At 41.7% G+C, this 19,927-nt stretch overlaps 1 protein-coding gene across 1 annotated transcript; it reads left to right on the top strand.

Annotated features, from left to right (window-relative positions):
* The first annotated feature begins 3,385 nt into the window (after positions 1-3,385).
* LOC115165688 (tyrosine-protein phosphatase non-receptor type 1) lies at positions 3,386-15,641 on the top strand. Its single transcript, XM_029718973.1, has 9 exons — positions 3,386-3,638; positions 4,569-4,659; positions 7,581-7,681; positions 9,198-9,296; positions 9,512-9,649; positions 12,253-12,462; positions 12,620-12,781; positions 13,100-13,260; positions 13,368-15,641. The coding sequence occupies exons 1-9, from the start codon at positions 3,582-3,584 to the stop codon at positions 13,693-13,695; spliced, it is 1,347 nt and encodes a 448-aa protein (XP_029574833.1). The 5' UTR covers positions 3,386-3,581; the 3' UTR covers positions 13,696-15,641.
* Positions 15,642-19,927: the final 4,286 nt, after the last annotated feature.

Genomic DNA, 19,927 nt, shown 5'->3' with positions numbered 1-19,927 from the left:
TATTATTATTTTTACGTTTCAAGATTATATTTTGTCCCAGGGATAGTTTGATTGTGATACAAATATTTGTAAATTAACTTGTGGATATACATTTCTGACATATTGGCAGATTGGGCCATGCACGTTTGCTCATCCATTTGACACAGTAAACTACCATTTACAAAATGTAATATACGTTTGTGAATCCTGTTATATATTCTATTCAGAAACCAAGGTGTATGTTTGTCAATCTTGGCCCGATAGACCCATAGCATAGACGTTTTAGGCACCACCCCGTTATTGGACTGGATTTGTTAGCCTCATTCCTGACAGTTCAGTAATCTATTTTACTAGATAGGTAGGGCAATGTCAAGAAATGAGGGCGGGGATTAGAGCCCCCCAAGGAGGAAATCCCATTAACCTGAGCCGCGGTACACCAGCTCCCCACTGACACGAAATTATAAACCCCGCCTATTTCTACAATGTATCTTCTTAAAATATGATTTTAAACCTAAAACCAACCTTAAAACGAACCTCAACCGCACTGCTAACCCTATGGCTAACACTAAATTAAGACCAGAAAGCTATTTTTAGTTTTTTACAATTTGCCAATTTTGATTTTGTGGCTGCGCTATCTAGTGGAAACCCAGTACACCGGTGCCCAGGAAAAACGTGATGTGACCAGGAAAAATAGGTGAAGGAGCAGCGCCCTCTCAAATCGAACAGTAATCTGCGCTTTCGGTCATGTTGCCAACAAGGCAGCATGTTGCATCGTCCAGAAATATACAACATCTCTTTTCCATAAAATACACTACATGACCAAAAGTATGTGGACACCAGCTCGTCTAACACCTCATTCCAAAATCATGGGCATTAATGTGGAGTTGGTCCCCCCCTTTGCTGCTATAACAGCCTCCACTCTTCTGGGAAGGCTTTCCACTAGATGTTGGAACATTGCTGCGGGCAGTGGCGGTTTTAGCTTGTATGGCTCCCTGGGCGGAACCCCTACTTCAGCGCCCCCAACAACAACAAAAAACAGCACCATTCTGCTCTAACTGTAATTTTTATTCAGACATTTGGAACAACACAAATAAATAATCATAACATTTACAACTATATAAATATATACAAACATAAGACTCATAAATATTTTTAAAAAGTAACAAAGACAAATAGAAACAAATTGTAGTATATAAATACAAATAAAAAGGGATTTGAATTATTACACTATTACCCTATTGCTAACAAAAAACAAATAACACAAATAAAACTAAATTGCACAAATCCTACATCACACAAATCCACAAATAGAATAACACACTTATAAAGAAGAGAACCTGATTATTACACTATTCCACTTCAAACAAGAAACACAAACTAAATTGCACAACTAAATGCATTACTAATTGCATTAGTACTGTACAAAGTTAGAGGTGCGCTATTTGATAGAGGGAGCGGGGGAGTCTATCTCGGGCTTCCAGTGGGGAGACCTGAGGTCAACCAACCCCAGACCCCTCCCCATCTCGTACCTCTGAGTGGGAGACCTTCCCAGGCAGTAGCCTGTCTAGCTCACAAACTAGAATCAGGACGCCCACTCCGACAAGGTTAATTGACCCACAGTCCCACATGGTGACATAATATCATTGACGTGACGTGCAAATGAGCGATGGAAAACCGATGCCGCAAATATCACCATTCGGAATCTTTTTTGTTGTTGTTGTGCGGGCGCCCCATGCCACTGGCTGTGGGGACTTGCTTCTATTCAGCCACAAGAGCATTAGTGAGGTCGGGCACTGATGTTGGCCGATTAGGACTGGCTCGCAGTCGCCGTTCCAATTCATCCCAAAGGTGTTCGATGGGGTTGAGGTCAGGGCTCGGTGCAGGCCAGTCAAGTTCTTCCAGACCGATCTCAACAAACCATTTCTGTATAGACCTCGCTTTGTGCACGGGGGCACTGTCATGCTGAAACAAGAAAGGACCTTCCCCAAACTGTTGCCACAAAGTTGGAAGTGCAGAATCATCTAGATTCTAGAATGTAATTTTATGCTGTAGCGTTAAGATTTCCTTCACTGGAAATAAGGGGCCTGCCCAAACCATGAAAAACAGCCCAAGACCATTATTCCTCTTCCACCAAACTTCACAGTTGGCACTATGCAATGGTGGCAAGCTTTACACCACTACAGCCAACGCTTGGCATTGCGTATGGTGATCTTAGGCTTGTGTGCAGCTGCTCCGCCATGGAAACCCATTTCATGAAGTACCCAACAAACAGTTATTGTGCTGACATTGTCACACCCTGATCTGTTTCACCTGTCCTTGTGATTGTCTCCACCCCCCTCCAGGTGTCGCCCATCTTCCCCATTATCCCCTGTGTATTTATACCGGTGTTCTCTGTTTGTCAAGTCAATCAGCGATTTTGGTCTCAGCTCATGCTTGTCCCAGTCGCTCTTTTTCTCGCGCTCCTGGTTTTGACCCGTGCCTGTTCTGACTCTGACCACTCTGCCGACCTGTACCTTTGCCCCACCTCTGGATTGTTGACCTCTGCCTACCCTGAGCCTGCCTACTGTCCGGTACTGTTGCCCCATCTCTGGTTTACTGACCCCTGCCTGCCTTGACCTGTCTATTGCTTGCCCCTGTTGGAATATTAAACCATTGTCAATTCGTCGCATCTGGGTCTTACCTTGATTCCTGATAGACATTGCTTTGAGAGGTAGTGTGGAACTCTGTAGTGAGTGTTGCAACCAAGGACAGATTTTAATTTTTTTTACCCCACTACAATCTTCAGGACTCAGCAGTCCCATTCTCTGAGCTTGTGTGGCCTACCACTTTGCAGCTGAGCCGTTGTTGCTCCTAGACGGTTCCACCTCACAATAACACTTACAGTTGACCCAGGAAGCTCTAGCAGCACAGACATTTGACAAACTGACTTGTTGGAATGGTAGCATCCTATGACGGTGCCATGTTGAAAGTCACTGAGCTCTTCATTAAGGCCATTCTACTGCCAATGTTTGTTAATGGAGATTGCATGGCTGTGTGCACGATTTTATACAGCTGTCAGCAATGAGTGTGCCTGAAATAGCCGAATCCACTTATTTGATGGGGTGTCCACATACCTTTGTGTATATGGGTGAATTTTCTAACTAGTGTTCATTGGGAAGGCAGATCAATCACTTTTGCATGTGAAAACACAATCATACTGATTACTACATGTGCTTAATCTAGCCTAGGCTACCTCACTTTTGTTTTGAGACGATTTTACCCTGGGCTTTGAACGGGGCACCTGGTTCACGCCCGGATTCTAAAACGAATGTAATCACCTTTCACCCGGTGCAAACTCCTCCGTGGAAACCCGGTCCAGATAATCGAATTCCCTCAAGGACAGTCTCGATAAGGAGGAGCGTAACAGGGGTTGTCACAGCGTGTTTCCGGTAAAACCAGGCCGTGAGAGACGACTAATCTATGTAGCTAGTTAGCTAGCTACAGAAAATAAAGAACAGTATAGAAAGAGTTGTCGACTTTGTTGGACAACGTCTCAAATTTGCTAAACCTTTACAAATAGATATCGACTGGTCGTCGGGAAAAGAGGCGGCTGTAGCACGGCAATGGAAGCTGAGTTTCGGGGAATCGATGAACCCGGGAGTTGGAACGCCATTTACCAGGTAATGTTAGGTTCGTCTTGGAAAATCAAGGTGGATTTGAAGTTGCGAGTTCTGTTTGAGTAGGCTAGATTTGAACATTGTGCCTACAGCGACTTATACGTGTCTCGTGGTTATAAAGTATTATTTCTGGTTTATTTGGTACCAATTTTGATATAGCTAGCTAGGCTACCCTGTTCCGATTGTTGTAATTAATGTACCAACTTCCACGGCGCTGTCGGATGTGTGAAGTCTTCTAGAAAACCTCAGTTTCGAATGATACATTTGTAACATCGAGTAGGCTATAGCGACGGTTGTTACATTTGTAACGATTACCTGCACGTGGTAGATGCATTGTAGCAGATTAGTGTTGTCACATTGAGTGTCATTGATAGCTAAATGCGGACAGATTCCACCCTACTTGTTCCATGCCACAATTCAGACATGATCATGCATGTTACTAGAAAAAGTGGCAAACCACAATTGCATTAACATTTATTAACGATCTATTTAACACCTATTAACTATTAGACTACTCAGGATTACAGACAAGGCCTAAAGGTGGCTGTGACCAGATGTGTCACATCTGAGTTTGAGGTGATGGGGGACAATTATTTAGTGTCAGCATAATTTGTCAAACTGCGGAGAAATGGGGTTTAGGAAAATATCCTTGACTGCATATTTAGAGTAGGTATCCTGTTATTGTGTTGTAAAGAACGAACCTAGTTTTAGGAAATGTAATGTGCACCTCCAGAAACAATGGGTAAGCACAACATAAGTCTGCACCATAGTACATTCTCCTTAATAAGACTCCGTTAGAGTTGAAACTGGTTGTAATAGACTGAGCACCATTGGGAGAATACCAGTGAGCAAGCAACCATAGGAACAACCATTTGACTCCAAAAACAAAACTCAAGTTAAGAAATGTAAGTAAATGTATTGTTTTGCTCACAGGAAATCCGTCAGCAATCAAGTGAGCTGCCCTGCAAACTTGCTAAATTACCTGAAAACAAAACTCGGAATCGCTACAGAGATGTCAGCCCATGTAAGTTTTGTGATTTTGATGCCATCTAGTTCAGGGATGGGCAACTTTGATGGGGTGAGGTCCACAAAAAGAGACAATTTAGCAATTTTACAGCTTATTTCCTGCAATTCTATACATTTTGCCATAGGCTGGAGAGAAATGCTTTCAGAAAGTATTGACACCCCTTTTTGTTTTACTACTTGAATTTTAAATTGATGACATTTTTATTGTCACTGGCCCACATACACAATACCCCATGTCAAAGTGGAAGGAATTATGTTAAAAATGAAAAGCTGAAATGTCAACAAGTGTTCATCCCTTTATTATGGCAAGCCTAAATAAGTAGAGGAGTACAAATGTGCTTAATAAATCGCATGGACTCACTCTGTGTGCAATAAGTGTTTAACAGGATTTTTGAATGACTACCTCATCTCTGTATCCCACACACACAATTATCTGTAAGGCCCTCAGTCGAGCAGTGAATTTCTAAACCAGATTCAGCCACAAATTCCAGGTAGCTTTTCCAATGCCTCGCAAAGAAGGGCATCTATTGGTAGATGGGTAAAAAGAAGAAATTGCATGTCCATTTGAGCATGGTGAAGTTATAAATTGCACTTTGGATGATGTATCAATACACCCAGTCACTACAAAGATGGACGTCCTTCCTAACTCAGTTACCATGCCAATGGTGATTTTAAAAAGTTGAGTTTATTGGCTGCCATAGGAGAAATCTGAGGATGGATCAACATTGTAATTGCTCCACAATACTAACATCATTGACAGTGAAAAGGAAGACTGTACAGAATAAAAATATTCCAAATCATGCATCCTGTTTGCAATAAGGCACTAAAGTAATACTGCAAAAAAAAATACTTTATCCTTAACACAAAACGTTATGATGGGGGCAAATCCATCACATCACCGAGTACCTATTCATATCTTCAAGAATGGGGGTGGCTGCATCAATTTGTGTATGCTTGTCTTCAGCAAGGACTGGGGAAGCAAAATCCTAGAGGAAACCCTGGTTGTCTGCTTTCCGACAGACACTGGAAGAGATTCACCTTTTTAGCAGGACAATAACCTAAAACGAGGCCAAATATACTTTGAGTAAACCAAACATTAGGAACACCTTCCTAATATTGAGTAGCACCCCCACTCCTCTTTGCCCTCAGAACAGCCTTAGTTCGTCGTGGCATGGACTCTACAAGGTGTCAAAAGCGTTCCACAGGGATGTTGACTCCAATGCTTCCCACAATTGGCAAGTTGGCTAGATGTCCTGGTGGGCTATTTTTGATACTCACAGGAAATGGTTGAGCGTTAAGAGAGGTGCAGTTCTTGACACAAACCGGTATGCTTTGCACCTACTACCATACCCCTTTCGAAGGTACTTACGTTTTTTGTCTTGCTCATTCACCCTCTGAGACCCACAATCCATGTCTCAAGGCTTAAAAATCCTTTAACCTGTCTCCTCCCCATCATCCACACTGATTGAAGTGGATTTAACAAATTTCATCAATAAGGGATCATAGCTTTCACCTGATCTGTCTGTCATGGAAAGAGTAGGTGTTCTTAATGTATTGTATACTCAGTGTACACTATAGTTGCTTACCAAGACGACATTGAATGGGGCCTAGTTAGATTTTCAAGCCAATATAAGTCAAAACTATGACAAGACTTAATTGTCTGTCTAGCAATAATCAACAACCAACTTGACAGAGTCAACTTGACAGAGTACACTCCAGGTGTGCAAAGCTCTGACTTACCCAGAAAGACTCAGCTGTAATCGCTACCAAAGGTGTATTGACTCACGGGGTTGAATACTTATGTAATGAAAATATATTAGTGTTTTATTTTAAACAAATGTTAGAATATTTTCTTCCACTTTGACAGAGTATTTTGTGTAGATCAATGACAAAAAATACATTTTAATCCCACTTTGTAACACAACTAAATGTGGGGAAAAATAAAGGTATGAATATGTCTGTGAGTGACAAAAAATCTATAGGGACCCCACGGTTGGTAATTCGACCATGATTACTACAAGTTAGCTGGCCGCTAGACTAATTTACCAATAAAAAAATATATAAATAATGCTAGCTTCTGATGCACAACCAAATTTCAAAACATCCCTTAGTTTTTTCTACTATTCTAACTCACAACAAGTTGAGACCCTGACTGAGTTCCCCCAATTTTGGGGGGGAGGCAAATTGATCCACGGTCCTATAAAAGGGGATCTAGTTAGACTGAGCTGCTGCAATTTCTCGGTCTAGGTATACAGAAGCATAACATAAGATGACAAATTTACAATAACAGGCTCAAACATTGGCTATAGTTGACGCACTTTGCAGGATAGCCTTTCTTGTATTTGGGTGCTACATACTGTGGCTGAACCCGTGTTAAGCTGTAGTCTAAAACATCTCATGTATGGCAACGGATGGATCTTTCAAGGTCCGATGCCTCACAAGTAGTTAAACAGTTCAAGCTTTTACAGTTGTCATGTCTTTTTTTAGTCTTCCGTCATGTTAACTAGACACAGCAAAGCTGTTGTGGTTTCCTCTTTACACAAAGATGCAAAAAGTTAACCTAAACCCTATGGGACAGATTGGTCACATGTCAACCAGTGTGTCAATATGTTCTTGTTTCCTGATTTGATGTAAAGTGAACATCAGACATTCATAATACTTGAAGTATTTACTTTAGTACTATTCCAGCTCTCTTGATTTAGATGAGGAGAAATGGCCTAGATAGTATTTCCTGTTTAGTTGAGTGGATTAGAATAGAAGAGAAGAAATAAACACTGCTGTGTTTGTCAGATTGACCTGTTGGATGCACTGTACAGCTGCACCAAAGGTCTAGTGTTTAGAGATGAAATCCCAAGTCCCTTGGGATATTGCAAAGTTGAAAGTGTTTTCTTTTCATCAGCCTTCTTTCATTCTCTGCAGTTGACCACAGCAGAATCCGCCTGCAACTGGGTACGAACGACTACATTAACGCAAGCCTAATTTCTGTAGAAGAGGCACGGAGATGCTACATTCTCACTCAGGTTTGTACTCTGGTTTTTGTACTCTGGCTAAGAAGGGAGTACTGGGAATAAATTGTCTAGATGTCAAGCGATTACAGAAATTTTACTACGTTCAGAATGTGTTGTGCAAGGGCATTTCCAATTTTTATTTTTCTTCATCCTATCCTGGAAGAAATGTTTCATTACATTTTATTGTCACATTGATTATTTTTTTAAACTTCTTAGGGATAGGGGGCAGTATTTGGAAGTTTGGATGAATGAGGTGCCCAAAGTAAACTGCCTGTTACTCAGGCCCAGAAGCTAGGATATGCATATAATTGGTAGTATTGGATAGGAAACACTCTAAAGTTTCCAAAACTGTTAAAATAATGTCTCAGTATAACAGAACTGATATAGCAGGCGAAAACCCGAGGAGAAACCATCCAGATTTTTTTTCTTTGGAGGTGACACCATTTAAAATGCACGGTGTGCTTTCGCCGTAAAGCCTTTTTGAAATCTGACAGAGCGGCTGGATTAACAAATTAAGCTTTTAAACGATCTAAGACACTTGTATTTTCATGAATGTTTAATATTACGAATGTTCTATTTTGAATTTCACGCTCTGCAATTTCACCGGATGTTGGCCAGGTGGTACGCTAGTGTCCCACCTAGCCCAAAGAGGTTTAAAGATGCACACCCAGGTTTCATTTTAAGTTTTCAGAACCCTGACTTTTTCCACATTTTGTTACAGCTCTATTCTAAAATGGATAAAATATTTTTTTCCCTCATCAGTCTCCACCCAATACCCCATAATGACAAAGTGGAAACAGGTTTTTAGACATTTTTGAAAATTTATAAAAAATAAACAGATGCCTTATTTACATAAGTATTCAGACCCTTTGCTATGAGACTCGAAATTGAGCTCAGGTGCATCCTGTTTCCATTGATCATCCTTGAAATGTTTTTCCAACTTGTAGTCCACCTGTGGTAAATTCAATTGATTGGACATTATTTGGAAAGTCACACACCTGTCTATAAGGTCCCACAGTTGACAGTGCGTCAGAGCAAAAACCAAGCCATGAGGTCCCCAAATACAGGTGTGCCAAGCTTGTAGCGTCATACCCAAGAAGACTCGAAGCTGTAGTCGCTGCCAAAAGGGCTTCAACAAAGTACTGAGTAAAGAGTTTGAATATTTGATATTTCAGGTGACTTATTTATTTTTGTTAAAATGTTTTTAATAAATTTGCTAATATTTATAAAAACCAGTTTTTTTGCTTTGTCATTATGGGTTATTGTGTGTAGATTGAGGTGAATAAATAATATATACATTTTAGAATGAGGCTGTAACGCAACAAAATGTGGAACAAGTCAAGGGGTCTGAATACTTTACCAATGCACTGTATATCAAAAGTTGGTAACACTTAATTTGTTTCTAAACTGACATCCTATGACTAGTGTAGCCTGTCACATGTATTACAGTGGGTGTTTTTAACTGCCTGATAGACGTAAGAAAAGAAAAAAACGGACGAGATGCTTAACAATACCTCTTCCTCCAAAGGGGCCCCTTCCAAACACATGTGGTCATTTCTGGGAGATGGTGTGGGAGCAGAGGACCATGGGAGTGGTGATGCTGAACCGTGTCATAGAGAAAGGATCTGTCAGTATTACCATTATTAGTAGTATTAAAAAATCTATATATATGTTAGAATAATTATATGAGCCCCCTTTAACCACTATGGACCTCCAGTTGCAGAGTACTGCTCTATTTTTGGTATAATGGGCTTGTTCACCCAAAATATCAATATTGTACTTATTCAATGTAAACATCCCAGTAAAATGTATGCACTTATGAAATTTCGGACTATTTTTCAGGTGAAGTGTGCCCAGTACTGGCCGCCTAGAGAGGTGAGGGAGGCGGTTTTTGAAGACACCAATTTCAAGCTAACGCTTCTTTCAGAAGACATCAAATCCTACTACACTGTCCGTCAGCTGGAGCTAGAAAATCTGTCGGTAAGATTCCTCTTCCTTTGTTGTGTAATCTTCTGTTCTACTCTTACCATCCTATTATAATCTTAAATTGGATACTTAGGCATAAAATGTACAGTGCCCTATTTACTGATCTACACTATATATACAGAAGTATGTGAAAACACTATCAAATTAGTGGATTCAGCTATTTCATCCTCATCTGTTGCTGACAGGTGTATAAAATCGAGCACACAGCCATGCAATCTCCATAGACAAACATTGGCAGTACTGAAGTGCTCAGTGGCCCCGGTCAACTGTAAGTGCTGTTATTTTGAGGTGTAAACGTTTAGGAGCAACAACTGCTCAGCCACAAAGTGGTCGGACACAAGCTCACAGAATGGGACCGCCCAGTGCTGAAGCGCGTAAAATCGTCTGTCCTCAGTTAAAACACTCACTACCGACTTCCAAATTGCCTCTGGATGCAACGTCAGCGCAAGAACTGTTCGTCTGGAGCTTCATGAAATGGATTTCCATGGCCGAGCAGTCGCACACAAGCATAAGATAACCATGCGCAATGCCAAGCGTCAGCTGGAGTGGTGTAAATCTTGTTGCCATTGGACTCTGGAGAAGTGGAAACACGTTCTCTGTAGTGATGAATCACTCACCATCTGGCAGTCCGATGGACAAATCTGTGTTTGGCGGATGCCAGGGGAATGCTACCTGCCCAGTGCCAACTGAAGTTTGGTAGAGGAGGAATAATGGTCTGGGGCTGTTTTTCATGGTTTGGACTAGGCCCCTTAGTTCCAGTGAAGGGAAATCTTAAAGCTACAGCATACAATGACATTCTAGATCATTCTGTGCTTCAAACTTTGTGGCTACAGGGGAAGGCCCTTTCCTGTTTCAGCATGACCATGCACAAAGCGAGGTCCATACAGAAATGTTTTGTTGATTGGACCTCAACCCCATCGAACACCTTTGGATGAATTGGAAAGCCAACTGTGAGCCAGGCCTAATCGCCCAACATCAGTGCCAGACCTCACTAATGCTCTTGTGGCTGAATGGAAGCAAGTCCCCGCAGCAATGTTCCAACATCTAGTGGAAAGCCTTCCCAGAAGAGTGGAGGCTGCTGTCACAACAAAGGGGGGAACAACTAAATATTAATGCCCATGATTTTGAAATGAGATGTTTGAAGCACAGGTGTCCACATACTTTTGGTCATGTAGTTTTATATTTGGTGTTTGGAGGATATATTGGCACGGGTGTTTGTCTCGGGCCGGCAAACCGTGCCAATATATCGTCCAAACACCGGCTACGGGTTTACATTTGACATTTTAGTCATTTAGCAGACGCTCTTATCCAGAGCGACTTACATTAGTGAATGCATACATTTCATACATTCTTTTTTTGTTTGTTTGTTTTGTACTGGGCTCCCGTGGGAATCGAACCCACAACCCTGGCGTTGCACACACCATGCTGGCGTTGCAAACACCATGCTCTACCAACTGAGCTACAGGGAAGGCCACAGGGTTACCACCATATTCACATAATTATTGACATACTTTCATTACATTTTATTTTGATTAATTTATTCATCCTATTTCATCCTTCCACAAGATATAGTCTTGAAACAAATCGTTCTAAATATTCCGTTCTTATTCCTTGCTTGCTTCTTAGCCAACTTCGGCTAACACAGTCATGTCAAACGGTGCAGCCAGAATAACAGTCAAGTAGCTAGATTTGCTTAAGCTGTTTTCTAGGGACATTTATTTGGATATGTCATAATGAGCTAATGATGTGTGATTTCGCCTTGCATAGAAAATTTGCTCTCACTTGGACACTGTTCAGAGGAGCTAGCCAACTACACAGCTAATGCAATCTCAAACTGAAGCTGGAAAGACTGCAAACTAGCTGCGTTTTGTTTGACTGGTTTTTCGATTGACATTTCTTTGTATATCCATAAAAATGCAGATTCATGATTTTGACTGGCTGAGAGAAGCTGTCTGTCATCTCAACTCCCGACACGTTCATTATTGAGGGACAGCTGGAGATCGAATTTCACTGTTTCACATGTCAGAGACAGCCAGGTTTATACAAATCTTTGCTGTTGAAAACCAAATGCTAGTCTGAAAGAAATGGGAGTTTATGTTTAGATGCTTTTTACAGTAGATCAAGTTTATAAATTGCCTGTCAGGGCTGATGAGACAGTGGATTGAACGGTGAATAGGCATTTCAGTGTCATAACCTTTGCCGGTGGTAACTTGTGGAATAGGCACCGACTGGAACTCAGTTTTAACCAGTAAGCATCCAGGATTAGACCCACCTGTTGTATAAATACCCACATTCATTGTAAGAGGGCTGTACTTGTTTATTATCATTACTATCAGCAGAGATCCAGGCTATTCCTAGAAATCTTCCACACTGCTTTGAAGCAGCTTCAGTGGGTGTTTGATATCCTTCTACAAGCAACTGAACTCAGGACTATCATGTTCCAAAGTAATTTATAACATGATTCTTTGACGCTTGTCTGAGATTCCTATAAAGTTTTTCTTGACTTATGTTCATACAAGTGGTGATGGGGGCAATACAGTAATTGATATCTCTGCTCTATTTTATGCTTAGTTGGTTAATTTGTCCCCCTTCTACAGACTCGGGAAACTAGAGAGATCCTACATTTTCACTACACCACCTGGCCTGACTTTGGGGTGCCCGAATCTCCAGCGTCCTTCCTTAACTTCCTGTTCAAGGTGCGGGAGTCTGGGTGCCTCAACTCTGACCAGGGGCCTGTGGTGGTGCACTGCAGCGCAGGCATCGGACGCTCGGGAACCTTCTGTCTTGTCGACACTTGCCTCTTACTGGTCAGTACTGCACTGGGAATCTCATTCGAAATGTCAAACTTTATTCCTCCCACAAGCCGAAATCGTGCAAATGTGCTATTGAGTTGTGCAGACACTAATTTCCAATGGCTTTTATGTCAGCTTACCCAATGAAACTTGCTGTGAAATATGTTTGCAGATGTCCATGCGCAAGGACCCGTCATCTGTGCACATTCGTGACGTACTGCTGGAGATGCGACGCTATCGGATGGGCTTGATTCAAACACCTGACCAACTCAGATTTTCCTACCTCGCTGTTATTGAAGGTGCCAGGTGCATCATGGGAGATGCATCATTGCAGGTAAGTTGAATCCAACTTTTAGTTGCTGCCATGAACCAAAGTGCTATAGTAGGTCTTGCACGCACATACAAATTGGGTCTCGGGTGTCTGTAAAATGTGTTTGCCTTTTGTATATATTTTCAGGAACTGGTTAGCCACAATGTTCTTATACTTGTCCTCTAATGAATAATTTAAAGTAGGCCAATTGGGTGTTTTTATTTGGGAAGCTCTAACGAGATACAGATGTCTCTCCTCATAATGTATGGCGAAAGGTCATATCTTCTCTGTAAAGCCTATTAATGTTTAAATAATACCCGCATCAATCCATAAATGTTTAAGGAGTCGTGGAAAGAGCTCTCCAACGAAGAGGATGTTCCTCCAGAGTTCACACCTCCCCTGCCCCGCCCCCATCCTCCAGGTCTATTTGTCAACGGCACGGTTGAACCCATCTCATTTTTTCCTGAGATTGTCGTTGCGCAGAACGATTCCCACACTCGCAGGTAAATAAGGCCCGCTCAATTAGATTTTTAGCAGTCTAGACTTCATACACGCAATATTCAGTGTCACTCTTCATCCTTCTCCCCCTGGAATATCTCTCCCATTGCAGTGCCCCACCAGAGACTGAACTGCGATGGAGGGGTGAAGGTGCTACCGCCCAGTCGCAGTCTTCCACTGTATCCAGTGATCAACCTGATGGCCAGGCGGGAAGCAAAGAACCAGCTCCCAAAGCTCCTACGAAACCCCAACGGCTGCATGAGGCAGAAAAACAACAGGGGCTGAACCAGGACCAGGCAGCGGAGCAGGCAGCGGAGCAGGCAGCAGAAGACGATAGCCCTGAGGCTCTAGGGGCCTGGAACCCCCTGCTGGCCAATGTTTGCCTCTGCACTTTCCTGGCCCTGGGTGCTTATGTCTGTTACCGGGCCTGTTTCCACTGATCTCCTCTACCCTCCTCCCACTCTTGCTCCTCCCTTTCTCTTGTCTGTTTTTTATTTTTTTTGCAGGATGAATTAGGCTGGCCAGCCGGCCCTCTGCCTATGGTTTTACTCTGCTGGCTGGGCAAGTGGATTGTTTGGACTTCAGAGAATCGATTGATTCAGACTCACTCGTTTTCTTTCCAAATGTGGAGCAGGGGTGTGGGAAGAAGGGACTGCCCCTTTTTCCTCGTCACCCACCGTAACTCTCATATGAACTGTCAGTTTGGACGCTCAGGGTCTCAATTTTCAGGTATCACATCCCAAATACAGGTGTTGATTTTCAAAACAAATGAGTAAACAAATGTTTCTTTCTAACCGTCAGTAAATGAAGGTGTTTGTTTCTGTGTTCTGTGAGCTGAATGGTCTACTAGTAGTCTACCCTACCGGGACACATGCACCTTCTATTCAGTTACCAAATAACACGCAAATGTGTTCTTCCGTTTCAGCCTTTGCAAAAAATGTCCGTTGGCTATTCACCTTTCTCTCCTAAATAGTCCTTTCCTTTGCAGTTCTTTACAATTGTTCTGGAGGAGTTACAGTGCTTGGTTTGTGGCAACCATGCAGTGCCAACGTAATGAATTGCTGCAGAGATGTTAGTGAAAAGAAAACAGACAAACTTGAGATGATGGGGCAGTAATATACCCAGGAGTAAGCTGAGGCTAAGGGGTGGCCACCATCCGAGGGAGACACTGCACTCCTCTCCTTCCACTGGATGAGGGGTGGGTTATTTACAGGCCATAGGAGAGCTTCCTACCACTTCCCTGTTTAGGGTCTTTTGGCTAAAGCTACAGGAGGCACACTGTGTGTGTGCGCAAGAGTTAACTGTTATCTGAGCTTTCTACTGATGCATGATTTCTATCTGCTGTCTTAGTGGGAAACATCACAAGCTAATAATAGGTAATATTTTAAATGTATTCTAGATTGTTTCCTGGTTCTTGACCCTGACCCCCACCACGTATTAATTTCAAACTTTACATTTAAACAGGAGTGTCTAGTTGATGTGCTTGGAATGGAAGTGCTGCACGCATGTATTGAGCTGTTCTTTTTTGCATAGTTTGAGGTGTTGCGGTCACATTTTAGCCCGTTTTTAAAAAATGTACAAATGTCATATTTTTATCTGTCTTTTGGCTAAAGTCTGCTATAAAGGAGTCTCCAATGATTTCGCAACATTTGTTTAACCCATTAAATATACAGTATCATTCAGGGATGGTGACTTCTTCTAGCAGTCCCCACTTTGGATGAACAATGCAGAGGCTTTTTCATACTAAAGAAACAAACTGGGGGAAATGCATCAGGTGAGCATTGCATCTGAACACAGGAGGTTGCATTAAAATGCCAGCTCAGCATTTTAAGGCAGCTAACCCTCCTCTCCCTTCGCTAGCAATACAAATACCATCAGCCTTTATTTTCCCAGCCTCGGAAAGATAAAACCCATTCTGCCTGTCTGGACAGGGAGCCTGCGATCTCAAACCAACTAACACCAGCACAGGGATTAAAACACTGTAATGATGATCAGTTATGTCCTGGGCCGTCAGTTTTAGTTAACTTTTTGCCACATAGACGTCCTGCACTTGTGAATAAACATGTTTTTCATGAGATTAGTTCAGCTACTAGCATTCAGTTTACCTTAGTGACTCAAAAAGAACTACGTATATCCTGAGTCAAATGGCTGTACCTTTTCTCTAGAATGTATGATATCCTACTGATGGACATGCCCTCTTGATACTTAAAAAGAAATGTAGATCAGATTTTATTCTGCTGACTTTTTAATGCATTTGCAAGTAATGATGAACTCACAGTACCTACCTGGGCAGCTTTGTGTTTGCCCAGATGTTTTTTTTTTTTGTTTGTTTTGTTTTTTTACATCCATTGTATTCCTTTTTTAATAAAAACAAATCTACTGCTGATTTTTGTTCTGCTTTTTGAATCTGAGTCATGTTTTAAGATTTTATTTTCATACAGAATTATAAACAAAGGCTGTGGTAATAGTGATGTCAGATTTTGTTTTTGACCTGAAGATCCATGACGTCATGGTTTGACCTCGTATTTTTCCGAGTTCCCAGTTTTCTTGAACGTACCATCAATCTTTTGTATGAGATTGAATGATCATATTTATGTCACTAATGAAAAGAGCATTACAATAGTTGGTTTCATGACAACTGTGAACTCGAAAAAATACCAGGTCAAATTATGACGTCAGTGATCTTCAGGTCGCCAAGTCGTAGCTGGAATTCAGGTTTGGATGACCGTTACAAATTATTTTTTTCATTCAGAGCTGTTTTTTCCGAGTTCCCAGTTTTAAACGTGGCAAATGTCCCACCTCAAAATGGTAATTGAAGCTAGGCTCAGCCATGCCAGTCATGCAAAGGGAGCAGATTGAGTGTAACATCTTCTGTGCATATCAGACATCTCTGAGCTGCTGCTTCTCCCATGAAGACCACGATGTCCCAATATACTTGATAGGGTGAGAACCCTCTAACCCAGACGTTAATTAAGCAGCTGAATCCGTAGCATATGAAGTGTCCAGCGTACAGCGGTATGACCTGTTGCATGACATCTGAACTAATTCTGACTTAAACTGCTCATGTATTTGTCTCATGCTTCGTAAAGAACAGATATAGATATAAAAGACGCTACATAGCCAATCTGTCTGCAGTGGCCGTACATCATTTACTGCGGTGCGGCCTCCACAGAAGTCAGAGCAAGCATACTTTTTGCGCTTCGTGGAGCAGAGCTGTTGTCAAGGAATTGAGTTTATTTTTATACATGACCTCCCGCCCTCACCTACTGTCAACCAATCATGTCAATGCGGAACTATATGGAGATCTCGGCATTGTTACGAAATTTGAGAGGCGCACGGCAATGCGGTATGGAGTTTGAGTTAGTTGGCCTCTGCAGACTCCGCGATTGCGTCACACCCGCGATACGAAGCCTCTGATTATATTTTCAGATCAAGCGTAAGTTGGCTTTAACAGTGAAACGCTTACTTATGGGTCATTTTCTAGCAATGCAGAATTAAAGAACTTGACCATTTACATGTAAAGCTGACCTGACAAAATAGATTCCATTTTCATTGACAAAGAAATGTTCTAATTGTATCTGTATTATTCACCGTGATTAACTTGATAGGCTGTGTCTATATTCCATACTGTGCAAGACCAGTGTTTTGAAGTTGCCACAAGGGGGCTCTTCAGAACACACAAACAGCTCAGGTTTCAACATAAGCATACAAGTCAAGAGGTTTCTTTTTGTCGTCATACAACTTTGACTCACATACCTGGGCACATAGTGTACAGTATAACCCATACGTTCCTGTTTTCTGTAACTACTCATCAATAATTATGTCTGTATCCATATATGTATCCTTTTTTATTAAACCACTGTTATGGATCTGACTCATGTTCAGAATCTTATTCTCAGGCTGAACTCTGAACAGATAACATTGTGTCAACAATTAGTTTTTCTGTATTTTTCCCTTTCTCCATTAGGATACATATTGGCAAAGCAATTGTATTTGTACAAGGATACATCTACAATTATTAGATTGCATTAAATTGGCTTTTCAAATCAAATGTTATTTGTCACGTGCTTTGTAAATAACAGGCGTAGACTAACCGTGAAATGCTTACTTGCGGGCCCTTCCCAACAATGCAGAGAGAAAGAAAATAGACAAGTAATAATAACTACACAGTGAGTAACGATAACTTGGCTATATACATGGGGTACCAGTACCGAGTCGATGTGCAGGGGTACGAGGTAATTGAGGTAGATATGTACTGTACATATAACTAGGAATAAAGTGACTAGGCAACAGGATAGATAATAAACAGTAGCAGCTGTGTATGTGATGTCACAAAAAGGTTTGTACAAAAATAATCACTGCAGATATTCTGGGTAGCTATTTGGTTAACTATTTAACTGACTGTTTAGAAGTCTTATGGCTCGGGGTAGAAGCTGTTTAGCATCCTGTTGGTTCCAGACTTGGTGCATCAGTACCGCTTGCCATGCGGTAGCAGAGAAAACAGTCTATGACTTGGGTGGCTGGAGTTTTAGAACATTTTTAGGTCCTTCCTCTGACACCTCCTGGCATAGAGGTCCTCGATGAAAGGGAGCTCGGCCCCAGTGATGTACTGAGCCATACACACTACCCTCTGTAGCGCCTTGCGGTCGAATGCTAAGCAGTTGCCAAACCAAGTAGTGATGCAGTCAGTCAAGATGCTCTCAATGGTGCAGCTGTAAAACTTTTTGAGGATCTAAGGGCCCATGAAAAATCTTTTCAGCCTCCTGAGGGGAATACTTTTAAAGTATTCACAGAAATAAATGTAATGGTCATCCCTGCTTCAGTATTGTATTAGGTCCAGAGTACCCTTACTTAGAAAACAAATGGTACTACATACGCATGTAAAGTAACATTATACGCATTATCATGACAGCAGTAACATTGCCACACTGTACCACTACCATTCACCTTATGCCATATCACAGGAATACAACTAAACAGTGAGTAATAGCAGCACTCCCAAACCACACGGCTCTGCTGACGTCAAGGAACAGGATGGAACAGGCTGCACCGATCGGCATTGGGAAAAGTACTACCAAGGTGTGGCCAGAGACAGGAAGTGGTCTTAAAGGCATAGCTGCTCTATTCAGAAGAAACTGTACTCTGAAAAAACTTTACGCGTATGTCAACTGGACATGTTTTTTGCATATCAAAACTCCCCCTGAGACACCCTCAGAGAGTGGGGTTTATGGTGGTACTGATGATGCTGTTAAGAATGATGATGATTATGATAAAAGAAGCACAGTTTATGCGATAGTGTATCGTTCTGATCCTGTGATTGACCACCTAATAATCAATAAATAAAGCCGCAGAATAAAGTTTATAGTTTTTGCATATATTCATGGTCTGTGTTTTCTGTGAACAAATGTTGCTGAATGTTGATTAGTATTTATTTGCCTTTTACTAGGTCACTTCATTGGTCAATGTAGGCATAATCTTCATAATACATACTTTCTGTGACAAAATGGGATGAAAGGGATAACCTAGCTATTGGTTCTTTGCTTAGCCTCTTCTGCTGAACCTGTGACTCCATTATCAGTACTTATCGGAAAGGGAGTCAACCCTGCCCTACAGGCTTTTCCAATGTGTGTCCTGGGTTTAGTCATTAACCTGGAACTTCCCAATAGCCAGCCAGCCCTGAGTGGCCCTGAGAGAATAAAAAGGAGGATCTTTCTTATACTGTGGCTTACTTTCTCGAAGCCAAGTGGGGTTCTGAAAATTCCAGAAACCAAACCCATCCGAGAAATGTTTAATGACTTGTAAGAGCTTGAGTCATCAGAACAGACACATCTGTCTAGTCAAGGTACGTACACAGTAGTATCTGGTAGTCATGCATGCAGGTCAGGCAGCTGCATGTCTCGTAATACCTTCATCAAATGTTCTTCACTAAATAAATGATCAATTCACTTTCATTATCTATCCATCTGAGAACATTATGTCCTTCTCATTTTTCATTAATAAACGTGGAAGGGTGACTGATCTTCAGAAAGTGGATGTTTCACTATAATAGTGTTATTGGCTTATTGCTGTCCCGACCACCACAACATCATTTCTGAGTTTGATCTCCTTGATGTCGGTTGTTATGACACTAACCCATGAGCATTAGTACTAGTTCCTGTCCCTGGGTGTTAATGGCGTGGACACAGCGTCACTCTCAGGCCTGCTAAGGCTGAGATGTCACATGCGGTCTGGCTTGGTGTAAAGAGGCTCAGTTCAGTCATGTAGGTCACAGCAGTTTGCTCTGTGTAAAAACACACGTCCTCCTGAGTCGTTGGAGCTTGTGTTTCCCCCAACACGCTCTGCCTCTCCCGCTTCCTTCCTGTGGCCCAGCGCTCATCGAACATGGCAACAACTGATGACGTTGACAACAGGGTGATAATGTAAACAAACCTCACTGAGCTGACTTCCCTGGGCATCCTCCTCCACAACATTAGACACACTGTATTGTTTTTCATATTGGTACATGTAATCATTACATGCAAAGTAGTACATACTTTGGTAGAGGCAGAAGAAATTGTCCATTTGTCAGTGGTTGTGCATTGTTTTTTTGAAGATATCCCCAGTTATTTGCCCAATACATGACATACTGTATTTACTGATAGAAATGTACTCTTTTTTTTAGCTATGATACAT

Source organism: Salmo trutta, chromosome 28, assembly GCF_901001165.1.
Source record: "Salmo trutta chromosome 28, fSalTru1.1, whole genome shotgun sequence".
In the NCBI taxonomy this organism is placed as follows: Eukaryota; Metazoa; Chordata; class Actinopteri; order Salmoniformes; family Salmonidae; genus Salmo; species Salmo trutta.
The sequence above is the reverse complement of the archived record's forward strand: the minus strand, read 5'-3'. Positions and strand labels throughout refer to the sequence as shown.